This window comes from Aquarana catesbeiana, linkage group LG09 (genome assembly GCF_042186555.1).
Source record: "Aquarana catesbeiana isolate 2022-GZ linkage group LG09, ASM4218655v1, whole genome shotgun sequence".
NCBI lineage: Eukaryota > Metazoa > Chordata > Amphibia > Anura > Ranidae > Aquarana > Aquarana catesbeiana.
The window spans coordinates 112507375-112522299 of record NC_133332.1 but is presented as its reverse complement, the minus strand read 5'-3'; the positions used below and the strand labels follow the sequence as shown (position 1 = coordinate 112522299).

At 43.0% G+C, this 14925-nt stretch overlaps 1 protein-coding gene across 2 annotated transcripts in view; it reads right to left on the bottom strand.

Moving 5' to 3' along the window:
• Positions 1 to 14676, bottom strand: part of DOCK11 (dedicator of cytokinesis 11) — a 525243-nt gene extending 510567 nt beyond the window's left edge. For both annotated transcript variants that reach the window (XM_073599152.1, XM_073599153.1), the window contains exon 1: positions 14435 to 14676. In XM_073599152.1, coding sequence (XP_073455253.1) covers positions 14435 to 14650 — 216 coding nt within the window. In that variant the 5' untranslated portion in view covers positions 14651 to 14676. The remainder of the gene's footprint in view (positions 1 to 14434) is intronic.
• Positions 14677 to 14925: the final 249 nt, after the last annotated feature.

Sequence of the window (14925 nt, the reverse complement as noted above, 5' to 3'; positions counted from 1 at the left end):
TAATGACACATCCCCTTTGTCCCTAGTGGTCTGCCCAGTGTCCTGCATGCAGTTTTATATATATAAAACTGTTTTTTCTGCCAGGAAACTGGAGATTGTCCATAGCAACCAAAACTGTCTCTTTACATCAAAAGTGGTTTTAGACCAGCTAGAAAAAAGCGATAATAAATTATAATCACTTGCAGAATTGAGCGATAGTGATTTGTGAGGAGATCCGTCATCAAACACTAAAAGTAACAAAAGCTACAATTCTGCAACTGAGCAAATTTCAGTGTTTTTGATTTGATTACATTATTATATAATTTTTATTATTATTATATTATTATTTGTTATAATTATTTATTATATTATCATTTTTTATTTCGTTTTTCAAACTTTATCATACCCGGGATGTCTACTAGACTCTTGTTTGGACAGATTTAAGTGAACTATTCCTAAGAATTACAGGCCTACAATATAAAACGCCAAATTTCTGTGCAAAATAATTGTACCGCTTTCAGCACCTAAAATCTGAAATAATCATACCGCCAGGGAGGTTAAGCGCATTCCCAGTGTGAGGCTCGATTCACACCTATGCATGTTGCTTTTGGGCGTTTTTGGAGGTTTTTTTTCATGCTTGCCACGTTTTTGAGCAGCGTTTTTGCGGCGTTTTTGCGACGTTTTTGCCGCGATTTGCGTTTTGCGTTTTTTTTTTTTACAGTTTTTTTTTACAGTCTAAAAAAAAAATTAAAAAAAAATTAAAAAAAAAAAAAAAAACAAAAAAAAAAAACCTTAGGCTCCATTCACACTAGCGCGTTTTTTGATGCATTTTGTATTTTGCAGAAATGCATGGGAATTTTTTAACATGGGTTCCTATGGAACATGTTCACATCAATGCCTTTTTGTATCTCTGCATTTTTGGAAAGGGTCAGGGACTTTTTTTCACGCAAAATGCAGCGTTTTGCATGTAATAGAATTCAATGGACAAGCATCAAAAACGCAAGTGCACCGTTTTTGCAGCGTTTTTGCAGCGTTTTTGACGTTTTTTTTTTTTTTTTTTTTTTTTTAGACTGTAAAAAAAACAGTAAAAAAAAACCAGTAAAAAAAAAAAAAAAAACGCAAAACGCGGCAAAAACGCGGCAAAAACGCTGCTCAAAAACGTGGCAAGCATGAAAAAAAAACCTCCAAAAACGCTCAAAAGCAACATGCATAGGTGTGAATCGAGCCTTAGACAGGATTACAGGTAGCTGAATGTAAGTACTAATACGAGCTGTGTTCAAAAAATAAATTTAATGATTTTAAATGAATATATAACATTTATAGCATTTTTTTTTTATATCCAATTGAGCTTTACACCTCACATTACCCAATTATTGCTAATGAAACTTAGAGTGATCATTTATGCCATTGGTATAGAAAGAAATCAGATCACTTAAATTATCTAGCCTTCAAAACAATTAAAAAAAAAACAAAAACATTTTTTTTCTGGGCTTGTATAACTGTCAATTGCATTTATGTGAACCCTTTTCCAGTTCTGTAACTGAGTTACCCAACCGCTTCCTATTTGTAATCTGTTGATAGCCTGTGTGCAATACAAGCATGAAAAGCAGTGAGCTTCAGTTGTGAGGCTTGTGATGGAGAGCAATGGATGAAAGCCAAGACTGCTGGCTCTGACACCTCATTCATAAGTATCATCCTCCTGTCTGGATTTATGATAAGGCACCGACCCCTCTAATGGCATCTGCAGATCGATGATATCACAGCCACACACACACATACTGTACATCTACATATGGGCAATGCATTTCCAGTAAAGTCATTTTATTTTTACAGCATGACTACATTTTACATTAAAATGTAAACTTGCATCATAGACTTGGAGGGTTTGTTCTAAATATTTTACACAGGGCTTGACAAATTCTGTAAACTGGGGGAAAAAAAATGACCTAAGGCTCCATTCACACATGGATGTTTTGAATCAAGGGCAGAAACACTGCGATTCTGCCCGCAATTTCAAAACGCTCTGATAAAATGACAAATCGGTCAATATGAATTTCATATGCCATTCATCGTAACGGCACCTAAAAATGCAGTACAGTTCTGCCATGATTGTCACAAGATAAATTGTGCTGCAATCGCAGCAAACAGCAGTGCGTGAAGCCTGTTGCCCAAAAAACGTTGAGGAGCTGCTTTTGGGTGACAGGCTTCACCCCAGCCCTTTTCCCGCGATTGCAGGGTTTGCAGAGGATTAACATATTTTTAGGTGCCATTAAGGCTTGGTTCACACTTGCCGACAGTCTGCAGGCTGGTTGCAGGTGCAGGAATCGTACTTGTTCCCAGACCCGCAACCACCTGCAGCCAAATTGTGCTGCTCTTACGAGATGTGTGGGGCCGCCATTCATTATAAATCAGAATGCAGCACATTTGCAGGTGTGCGAACCGCAGGGAAATCGCATGGTCAAAGAGACCATGCGATTTTCCTGTGCTCTTGTTTTTAAAAAAGGTGCATACACCTTTTTTTCTGTGGGAGACGAAAGCACAACAGCCCATTCGAAAGAATGGGCTGCATGTGCCCGAGCAAACGCGAGCAGCACAGCCAGCAATAGTGTGAACCTAGCCTATGATGAATGGCATTTGAAATTCGCATTGTGCAATTTGTCATTTTACCAGAGCGTTTTCAAATTCAAATCGCTCCAAGTGTGAATGCAGCCTAAAGGTCTTGTTGGTACTAAGCATGCTTCAGAACACATTTTCCATTGTGCATCGTCCTGTGTTTTCATTTTACAGTGTGTGTTGTCATTTTACAGGATTCAGTTCCATTACTTTGAAGGATAATACATACACACAAAAAATGGTCAGTTTTCTTTTTTACGTATGTCAGTAAATGTACTGCCATGAATCAGCCCTGCAGGAAATATAATGGATTCTAAAGGCGGAGGTCCACCCAAAAAAAAAAAATTTTATATTAGTCTCCTTTAAATTTAATAAAAATAATTTTGCTAAAAAAAAAAAGGTCAGTTTTCTTTTTTACGTATGTCAGTAAATGTACTGCCATGAATCATCCCTGCGGGAAATATAATGGATTCTTAACATGACTATGCAGTTGACCTGCACTGGAAAATGCACACAAAGTATCTGGAGTACAGCTTGCACCTAGCATTTCTCTGTGGATGTTAATAGAAGTAATTAATCGTCAAGAATCGTTATCGCAATTTTTTCCCCCGTTGCGATCTTGACTAAAGTGTTTCACGATTCTTGCTATGCAAAGAATTCTCTCTGCTCTTCTGAAGCCACAGCCATCAAAAGAAAGGAAGAAACAAACTGGGCACTCTGCCAAGAATCACAACATTCTTTATCAGTTGAACTTAAGTATAAACAGTGTAACAATTTGTCAATGGAATAGACCTTGGGGGTTATTTACGAAAGGCAAATCCACTTTGCACTACAAGTGCGAACTACAAGTGCAAAGTGCGCATGAAATTGCACTGAAAGTGCACTTGGAAGTGCAGTTGCTGTAGATCTGAGAGGGACATGCAAGGAAAATAAAGAAACAACATTTTAGCTTGCACATGATTGGATGATAAAATCAGCAGAGCTTCCCCTCATTTCAGATCTACCCCTCAGATTTACAGCGACTGCACTTCCAAGTTCACTTTCAGTGCAATTTCAAGTGCACTTTGCACTTGTAGTGCAAAGTGGATTTGCCTTTCATAAATAAGCCCCTATGTGTGTAAGTGAAAAAAGTTTAACCACTTAAACACTAAACCTTTTTCTGACATTTGTTGGTTTCAAGTTAAAATCATTTTTTTTGCTAGAAAATTACTTAGAACCCCAAACATTATATATATATATTTTAGTAAACACCCTAGAGAATAAAATGGTGGTTGTTGCAATATTTTATGTCACACTGTAACTGTATTTGCGCAGCGGTCTTTCAAATGCAATTTTAAAAAAAAATTACTTTAATGAATTTTTAAAAAAAATAACCAGTAAAGTTAGCCCATTTTTTTTTGTATAATGTGAAAGATTTTACGTCACGAGAATCGTGATCTTTTTATTCTAAGCAAAAAAATTGTGATTCTCATTTTGGCCAGAATCGTGCAGCTCCAAGATGTAAACATTCTCTCAACAGCAGCACTTAGACTGGAAGAAAGAGGGGCAACACGTATGTCTATGTAATACTAAAAGATTTCAGAAAGGGGAGGGGAACTTATTAGTTTGCTGCTCCATCATTGTCCAATCACAAACTTTTTAGCATAAACCAATAAATGAATTTTGACTCTGTGGTCTGGCGCTCCTTCCGTTGGTGCATGTTGTTTTCCTATCACAGGCTGAGACATGCTATGGACCAGGTTGCATCAAACAACTGCAGTGTAGTCAGTACAGAGGTCTCAGGCAGTGCAGGGCCTGGCTCTGCTCTGTGGTAGGGGTGTCTGGTTGGACTGACTGACTAGAATTTCAAATGATTTGGCAACACATCTGTAGCTGAAGTTCAGCTTTTAAAGCACACTCATTGCCTGTTTTTATATGTTAAAAAGAATACAGCAGTAAATGACACCCAGAGAGTGGGCATGTACCTTCAGATGCTTATACAAGCACTCTGGGATCCCCCAAATCTGGCACTAACTTGATACCTTCTTGTAAACTTGAAGGCTAGTTCACCCACTGTTGCTTTTTGTGGCCCTTCACTGGGTTAGGCTAAAATGAAAGCATGGGAGGGGGTAAGCAAACCTTCAACACTCCCAGAAAATGTTTACATTTTCATTGTACAGTAGTACAGAACTGGGGGCTCCCAGAAAGCAGGTACCTCTAAACTGTTACTGACCTGTAACAAGTACGCAGTGTGTGAAGCCTGTAATCATGCACTGATTACCTATTCTAAATCTGTCAATTTAGGAAATACCTGTTGTTCCTGCCAGTGTAGTGAACTTAATGCAGCTTCCTGTTATGTGGTGGCAACAACACTGTACTGCTCCTGTATCCAGAGCACAGTTGCCACTGTAAGGCTCGATTCACACAGGGGCAACACGACTTCAGCGCGACTTTGCACGGCGACTTCAACGCGACTTCAGCGCGACTTTATTCAATTTACAACGCGACTTCAAGTCGCCTCCAGGACAGGCGACTTTGGCTGTGGCCAATCACAGAATAATCAGCTCTCTGGGAGGGAGGGGTTTGCCTGGGCAAACTAATTTTTTTAACTGTAAAGTCGCTACAGTATAGATGGAGATCCGACTTGGAGGCGACTTCCATTGAATTGAATGGTACAAGTCGCCTACAAGTCGGATCCAAGTAGTACAGGGAGTACGCTCTGAAGTCGGAGCGACTTCAGTAGTGTCAATTAAGACGCTCCCATTAACTGTAATGGGAGCGTTTTCTTGGGGCGACTTGGGGCGACTTGAGGGCTTACAAGTCGGATCCCAAGTCGTCCTAGTGTGAACCGACCCTAACAGTACAGTAACATGCCTGCGCTACACTGTATTGACATGATGTTGCAGGAGGCTGGGTTATCACTGCTGATGCACAAGCCTGTAGCCTGTCAGTCAGTTCCTGGCCACACCCAGTCCTGCCCAGGGAATTCTGTATTGGTAACACTGCTTCTGTCACTAAATCCCTCCCACTGTGAGCTGCAGTGTCTGAGAGCAGAACGTGTGAGACAGTCCAATCAAGGAAGGAAAAATAATTTTTTTTTTTTGTGCATTATACAGTGTCTGAGTTTGGTACTTGTTAGACCTTTAGCCTGGTTTCACATATGTGCGGTGCAAATTGAAGCTCAGGTTTCACTGGGAAGATAAAAATCTGCTGTTCAAAGGACTCACTGCGTTGTAGCTGCGGATCAGTGAGCAGGCAGGGGGAGAGGGGGAGGTGTAGTGAGGAGAAGGAGAAAATCCTTGTTCAGAACACAATGCATCTGCTAATCAGATGCGTTCCCATAGGAGATAATAGGCTTGTAGTTCGCACAGCAATGCCCAAAAAATGCACACGTTTTTTGTGCAATGCGCAGTGCGAATGCAACGCACATATGTAAACCAGATACATTCAAATGAATGTATTTTGAAATGTCCTGCGAATTGGATGCGGTGTAAGCCGCATCTAATTCGCATAGGTGTGAACGGGGGCTTATACAGGGGCATTTAATTGTACTTTAAACTTTTTTTTATTTTAGTTTTGGATGGAATGGAGATGCATTAGAACACCTATTATGTTATTTTTGATGTCTGTGCTCCCACTAGAGGGAGATTCCCCCTCCCTATTTGTTCTGTTTACCATTATAATTGAAAGTGAAAGTAAAAGAGATTGACTGGTTATTTAAAGGGTAAGTTCACCTTTACAGAGAAACTCTGTAAGGTGAACTTAAACAGGTGCCCCTCCTCGCCCCCCCCCCTGCTGACCTGAACCTCCGCTATCACTTGTTCTAAGCCCCGGCATATCCGCGCCAGGAGCCCTGGGCTTAGAAATTCTCTCTCCCTAATGTCCAAGACGTCCCTCATCAGGAGAGACGTTTGGAGCACTCTAATTAGTCAGTGCTGTCACATGGGTGGCGCCGACCAATCAGCAGCGGCATAGCTGTCTTGTCAGCTATAGAGGAGACTCGAGGAAGGAGAGAGGATTTCTAAGCCCCGGGCTTCTGACGCGGATATTCTAGCCTCGGGCTTAGAACCGGAGATAGCGGTGGTCTAGGTCAGCAGGACCGGGGGGTCGAAGAGGGGGGTCTGTGTAAGTACACCTTACAGATTTTTCTGTAAAGGCGAACTTACACTTTAATGAGAAACTGACCAGCATCCTGCTGGACATGCAAAATAAATTCACGCAGATTTGGACCCCATGGATACAATATGCCCATCTGTCACTTTCCATAGAGAGCTATACCTCATTAGAATATTCTAGCTTTGGGCATTCCCAACACTCACTCTCCTCCCCCTCACCTCTCTTTCCCACCTTCTTACTTTGAACATCCTTCTTTGCTCTTTCCTTCTTTCTTATTTCATTGTTGCAGGTCATGCTAATTATTCAGCAGTGGTAGCTGCTGGTATATTTTGGGGGCGGGGGGCAAACAATGCACCCACAGCCACCCCCCTGGTCGGTCGGCGGGTCACTCACACCCCCAACTTTCCAGCAGCTCCAGAGCCCCCCCCACCATACTGTCCCCACCCTCCTCCTACCTCCTCCTAGGCCAATGGGCTTGCTTCTCCTTCGTAACATGGCTCTCAGGACCGGCTTCCTGATCGGTTAGAAGGAGAATCAGTGTGACAATTGCGAATATTCGCTATTGTCACACAACTGGGTGTGTCCAGGGCGCAGTGCTCTGTGCCCCCCGAGCCCACCCTTTTTTGAAGCCTCTGGCTCTAATCACGTGCTTAAAAAAAAAAAAAAACCCATTGTAATTCATGCGTCCGTTGCCCTGCATGTAGATTAGGGGGTCGGGCGCATGGATAGGGGGGTGGCGCCCGTGCGCCCCTAATAGACGGGCCGCCACTGTTATTCAGACTTGATTTTTTGATCTGCTTATCGTTTCACGACCTGCAACACATTTACCTGGCTCATTGATACCTACTCTAACTTGCAGGCCACAGGTTTTGTTTATTATTATGCTATCTATATTGTTGCATGTTTTTATATTCTGGACAGCTACGTTCCAGCTGTCTAACATCTTGGCAAAAAAGTTTTCTTACACTATGTTTTGTTTTGTACCTTAAATTTTCAATAAAAATCGACTGAAAGCGAAAGTAAAAGAATATCACAAATTTTGCTCACTGCACTGATTGGCCCAGCTCTGTCACATGGTCCTCAATACACAAAACAACCAACAAGTTTACTTTAATCCCCACTCATCTCCAGCATATACTTCCCATTAATATTAAACTGATGGTAATCTGCTCTCTCCCTCAGGGATGCAGCCAGTAAATACAATATCCCAAGTGTTACTTACAGTTGAAAAATCAAAGAAAAGCCAGCGCTTTCTGAATGGCCAGAGTAGTAACTTTTCAACATATTTCCCTTTATACCCCACCGCTCTCTTCAGTGCTGGAGGCTGAGGGAATTTCCCGCTTCTTTTAGGTAGAGGGAGCATGTGACTTATTCCATGTGACAGAGCTGGGCCAATCAGCGCTGTCACAGGAGGAGTCCATAGCCCTGTGTAAGCTATGATACTAGTGACTTGAAGCTTACACAGAACTTTCCCTTAGCTGTGGAGTGAAAGGATGGAAATGATATGATGCTAATGAGGGGTAAGTTACAGTGAGCCTGTTGCTGTGTCCTGAATAGGCATAGCACAGGTTCCCTTTAAAGTAAATTCTGTGGGTCTTTATCACACATGTGGCAGACTTACAAGAGTTCTGCTGTGGATTTGTGGTGATACTTCTGCCTCCTATAAGCCTGGTTTTCAATTGAACTATTATTGTATCTTTCGCTTCTTCTTGCAGGAGAGGAGGATATAAACAAACAAAAGTGTGTGAAAAATAAAATAAAATGAAATTAAAAATAAAAAATAAAAAAAAAAATAACTAAATCAAGGTTTGCCAGGGTTAGTGTTAGGCCCTTTTCACATGATCAGCCCAGTCAGATCCGCCTGTCTGTTTTTCAGGTGGATCTGAGCGGGCCATTCATTGACTTCTATGGGCAGAGATGTGTCCGCTGACACCCACCTGCCATCCGATCCAACAAGATCAGCTCAAAACAGATATATGTTCTCCATCTGATCGGATCAGATAGGATCGGATGAAAACGGACATGCTGTCGGTTTTCATCTGATCTCCCCATAGAGAATAGTGGGGCTCTGACAGGTCCGTCTCTGCTCACCTGTCATCCCCCCCGCTGAGCTAGCGAAGTCCGTCCAATGAAATAAAATGAATCCGTGTGAAAGGGGCCTTAGGGTCAAAGTAAGGGTCAAAAGTCAAGGTCAGTATATTTTTGATAGAATTAAAAAAAAAAATAAACATTTTTTAAAATAGTATAAGTGTCAGTTCGTTTTAGGCAGGACAAAAAAAAAAAAATCCAAAATGTGCACTATTGTTTCTGGGCCCTACTATGGATACAAACAACTGACATATGTGGTATCGCTGCAATCTTTGGTGATAAATTATGGTAATAGGAAGAAATATAATTTTTTTTTTTTCTACTATTTTGGGTAAGTTTTCCTTTGATAATAAAAAAAAAATCCAGGATATATCCATTACCATTTACCACCAAAAGAAAGCCCAATTTGTCCTGAAAAAAACAAGGTATAATCCACCTGGATACACAAAGTAGTTGCGATAATATGTACAATTTTACTAACACATGTCAAAGTTGCAAAATTGTGCTTAGGCATTAAAGAGGAGGTCCAGCTGAAAAAAAAATAATTTAAAAGTCAGCAGCTACAAACACTGTAGCTGCTGACTTTTAATAAGCACACTCACCTGTCCAGGGTGCCCGCGATGTCGGCCGCCCGAGGCCGATCCATCCATCGGATCGAGTCCCGGCACCGCCATTTGAACTAAGGGAAACAGGCAGTGGAGCCTTGCGGCTTCACTGCCTGTTTCCTACTGCGCATGCGCAACTTGCGCAGCGCTTTGTAAATGGCAGGCTGTGTTCTGGGACACACACAGTTCCCAGAACACAGCGCTCCCCATTCCCCAGAAGACAACGCAAGCAGGAGAAGAATGAAGATCACCACGGAGTAGGAAGTGGCAGATTAGGACGATCTGCCTAGCAACAGCCATTTCTAGTAAGTAAAATTTTTTTTTTTTTTTTCCGATTTTTAGGAGCATTTTTGTGTAATTTTTTTTTTTTTTTTAGGGTGGACCTCCGCTTTAATATTTGTTTTCCCCTCAGTCACTAAGGGTTGAAATTGCCATAACCCAAAGCATTGCGGCCATGACAATGTGGACTCACCCCTCCGGCTGTCATGTACATTTGGAGGTGGCTGGTCAGGGGCGGTAATAGAAACGCATATTGGCCACCTGTTTTTACCTTCTCTCTACCACCAGTGTGAACTAAGCCTAAGGTCTCGTACACACGGTATGATTGTTGGACAACTGAGCTTCTGATTTTTGTCAAAAGGGCGTGTGCCAGGACCTTGTCTTGCATACTAACGTTACACAAATTGTCATGCCACAAACACAAACGTAGTGACGTACTACGAGGAATTTCAGCTCTTGAGCGCCACCCTTTGGGCTCCTTCTGCTAATTTCCTGTTTGGTGAGCATTGATTACGAGCATGCGTGTTTGTACTTTCGACTTTTTGTGTGACGGATTTGTGTACTGACCATCAGAAAATCTGACGTGGAGCCGTCATTTGCCATAAATTTACTAGCATGTCATCCAACATTTGTTGGCCGAAAAATTGGAAAACAGTTGTTGAAAGGATGGTACTAACGGTAAGAACTTCGGACAACAGCCTGTCAAATGACAATCCCCTTCTGATTTTCGTACCGTGTGTACGAGGCTTTAGGCTAGGGATACACCGGCAATTTTAATCTCTTCCTACTAAAAGATTGAACTATTTGAGAGCTTAGTAGCTCAGTCCTGCTACTAAATTTGCTATTGAGTTAAAGTGGAACTTCTGTCATTTTTTCAACTTTCTTTCCAACCAATTAAATCTTCTGCCCTAGGCAAGAGATGCAGAAGCGCTGGTTTGCAGCACACATAGGTGGCATAAAAAAGAAAAAAAAAAAAGAGAAAAACATTTACGTCCAATTGTAAAAGAGGGGCGGGGGAGGAGGCGGGGCAACATGACATATACTTTAGGCCCCTTTCCTCTTAAGGCCCCTTTCACAATGGCGGAGTCCGCCAGCAGATATGTCCGCTCAGCTGGGGATCTCTGAAGCGAAGTGGACACAGACATGGCCTGCTCTTCTTTATGAGGCTGTCGGATGGAAACGGACTGCCTGTCCATTTCCATCCCAGTGGTATTATTGGACAGGATCGGATCAGATGTCAGTGGGTGTCAGCAGACACCACATGTCCGCTGACATCTGCTGCTCCATAGAGACCAATGGGTGGTCTGATCAGGGCCGCCTTAAAAACTGACACACAGACCTTATCAGTCCGTCAGTGTGAAAGGGCTCCTAAAGTGTAGATAAAGGCAAAACTTTCTTTTTTTTTTTTTTTTTTTTTATAGTTTTGTAGAGGGATTGGAACCCCTGTCAGTTTTTATTGCTGACTGTGCCCCTGGTAGGGAGATTCATCCTCTTCATTTGTCCTGTTTACCGTCATCATCGAAAGTGAAAGTAAATGAAAATCCCACATTTTGGGTTGTCACCAGAACACTAATAAAGAGGAAATCCTCCAATGGGGACACTAGTTCTGGTGACCCTGGTGACACACAGGGATTCCCTCACTTTGGTGGGATTTCCTCTCACTTACTGTTTTGGCAATAAGACAGGAAGTAAAAGGAAATCTCCCCAATGGGACAAAGATGGCAAAAAACTCAGTGGTTATAATCATCTCTATCCAAAAAAAAAAAAAAAAAAAAAAAAAAAAAAAAAAAAAGGGTTTTGCCTTTAGTTCTACTTTATGTACTCTTGAAAACAGAACTGCATTACTTTGTGTCTTTTATATATTTCTGTAGATCAGCTTGAAAAAACAACTTCCTGTGGTGTGATTGATACAATCGTATCTCACAAATATCTTTGAACAAGCCTGCAATCTGTCAGTCAAATTTCATCTACTGATTAAGGCCCCTTTCACACGAGGCGGACTCCGTTTCTACGGAGCCTGCCTCGGTCCGCCGGCTAAGCGGGAGATCTCTCCGTTGATCTCCACTGGGCCGCTGGATGACAGGTCCCTCTCTGCTCACTGAGCGGGGAGGGGCTTGTCAGGCGCCGCTGCCGCCTATGGAGGGATTGGATGAAAACGGACAGCATGTCCATTTTCATCAGATCTCACCCGATCCGCCAGCGACGGACCTGGACGTAGAGCCATCCGTCTGCTTTTAGCGGATCAGACGGGGTCGGATGTCAGCGGACATGTCTCCGCTGACATCCGTCACTCCATAAGCTAACATGGAGCGCCCGTTCAGGTCTGCCGGCAAAACGGACAGGCGGACCTGAACGGTCCGATCGTGTGAAAGGGGCCTTATAAATGACATGAGTTGTACAATTCTTGATGAACAATTCCATATACAGATGAATGAAGAGGAAAGACATTTTGGGGGAGATTGGTGTAGCTGAGCATAGTAACCAATTTCTGTGTTCCCAACTTTTAGTAAATCTCCTCTAATACACCCCCCCCCCCCAGTCATTGTCTGTGTATTATCTGTCCATGTGATTAAGGCCAGGTTCACTGGTCTGCATCTCTTTTGGGGAAGTGCAATAATTTCTAATGTCACCCAATGCACCTTGCTAATTTACATGTAAAATCACACGGCAAACCTATGGTAACCAAGTACTCTGTGTTGGGGTGTGGCACACTTCAGTGGGATTTTACTAAATCTAAAGTCATTTTTTAAACGCTTACTTGTAGTGTTTTTCCTTTCCATTGACAACATCTATTCATTCACAAAGTGCCTTTGTATTTACTAGAAAATCAGAGTACCCCAGGAAGAGTCAGTCCCGTAGCCAAGTCCTCTCCCTCCCTCTCCTCTTCTGGCAGTGTCTAGTTAGTGTCTGTGTTGGCCCAACTTCTCCACACCTCCCTTTACCTCCTTACATAACCTTTTATGTAACTGCTGAGGGAGAAATAAAGGAGAATACCATAGTGCAGGGGTGTCAAACTCAATTTCTTAATGGGCTGCATTAGCTTTATTGTTGCCCTCAGGCTAGGTTTCCACTAGTGCGTCCCCAAAGTCGCGCGATTTTGCCGCGATTTTTTACCGCGATTTTACCGCGACTTTTTACCGCGATTTGAAGCAATGCCTGTATCTATAGACCTCAAGTCGCATCAAAGTGGGACCAAAGTAGTGCAGGGACTACTTTGAAGTCGCTGCGACTTGAAGTCGCACAGATATGAACGGTACTCATTGGAAATCATGGGAAACAATTTGTCATGCGACTTTTCAGTCCCAAGTCGCATGAAAAGTCGCACTAGTGGAAACAGAGCCTCAAAGGGCCTGTTGTATCTGTAAGACTAGATGTCCAGAGCACCACCACCATCAGAAGTCGAGTCCCCAACCCTCCCTTACATCACAGTGCAACCCCCTTACCTTGTGCTACTGCTGGGAGGAAGCTGGGGGCACAGCTGGGAGGCAGAAAGTGCAGGATCTGGAGGAGGACCAGAGGAGGCCTGGAGTCAACAGAATGCTGAGACCAGGGGAGGACCAGAGGTGAGGGGGTGCTGAGGTTGCACAGAGAGAAGGGGGGGGGGGAGATGGTCCTCTATGCAGCTGCAAAGAAAAGTGCAGGATCTGAGTTATGTCCTCCTCTCTGCTGTTGACTACTGGGACAAGGTGTGGGCAGAGACGCTGCAGGAGAGGTGCGAGGGCCACATGAAATGGGCTGGAGGGCCGGATTCGGCCCATGGGCCTTGTGTTTGACACCTGTACCATAGTGTCACTGGAGTGATAGTTCTGAGCCTGCTGATGTCATATCCAACATAACAGAGCCCAGCAGCAGGGCCTTTGGATGACTACACAGGGGGAGACTTTTTACAGGCAAATAACAGGCACAGGAGCTCCTTTAAATTGAAATCAATGTGTGCATTTACATGCGTTTGTAATGCACTTTTTGGCTTTATTTTTTTTTTATCGTGTTGCGTTTACAGTACATGCGTTTGTGGTGCATTCATGTGCATTTCAGTGCAAACAAATGCAGCAAGCTGTACTTTTACTAAATGCACATGAAAGCACCACAATGGTGTCAATTTCTGAAATAAATGAAATAAATTGCAAAATAACTCCCACACTACTCAGCTGTTTTATTTTATCTAAGTAGCTAGACTGCACTTTTATAGGAGTCCTACACACACATATTTCAGTTATTACTATTATGTTCTTGCATATTTATTCATACTGCATTTAAAAACTTTAACTGTTTAAATGATTCCTAAAAGATGGTAAATGCACAAATAATCGCCTTGTAACATTTTGAAATAAATTAATGGCATGGTGACCGGGTCTCTTTAACCAAGGAGGGCTGACAGCGTGCCAGAGTCCATTTCACAAGTCATGACATCACCTATGACATCATCAACACCTATTCCTGGGGAAATAGTGGAGGTGAGGTGAGGGATCTGTGACATAACACAAGGTCAGTCCCCTTAAGAGGATCTGATCACACACAGCTCCATGTCTCAGCAGGGTGTGGCTTCCATCAAATAGCAACAACAAAGCTGTCAGACTGCAATAGAGGAGAGCATGGTCCTAGCAGGGACCCCATCACCCATCAGCCATCATCCATCATCCATCACACTCAGCTAGAAGGCTGCACTCAGCTCACAGGTCCCAACCACAGCACATGACAAACTTCCTGTACGATGAGTGTAGCCTCATGTCCCCAGGGTGGGGGCCCCATCTCTACTGCCTGCATGCTGCACTTACCAGGATAACGGATCCCCGGACTGCTTCCAAAACACTCTGCCTGAGCTCTGCTGCTGTGCCCGGCTTGCTGAGCCTCTTGGTGAATTTCCTGACTTCTGCCATGCTGGGTGTACATGGAGGAGTCTGTGTGTGTGTCTGAGGATAGTGACAGTCCGGACTGATCTTCTCCTCCGCCCCTCCTCCTCCTCCTCCTCCTTCATCACTAGGATCGCTCATCACACAGCCCAGATCACAGCTCTCTCATCACTACACATCCTGTACACAACCTCTACCCCCATCCCACACATCATACAACATTAGCCAGCACTGCAAGGGTTAAGCTCATGGAACTTTACTGACTTTCAGAAAAATTTAAAGTCAGCAGCTACAAATGCTGTAACTTCCCCTCTTCACAGTGCCAGGGAAAAGCCGCAGGTCAGTGTGATTTGGATCAGCGATTTCATTGCGGCTTGCAACTTCATTTAACAAAAGTCAATGCAAGTCTCAATGAA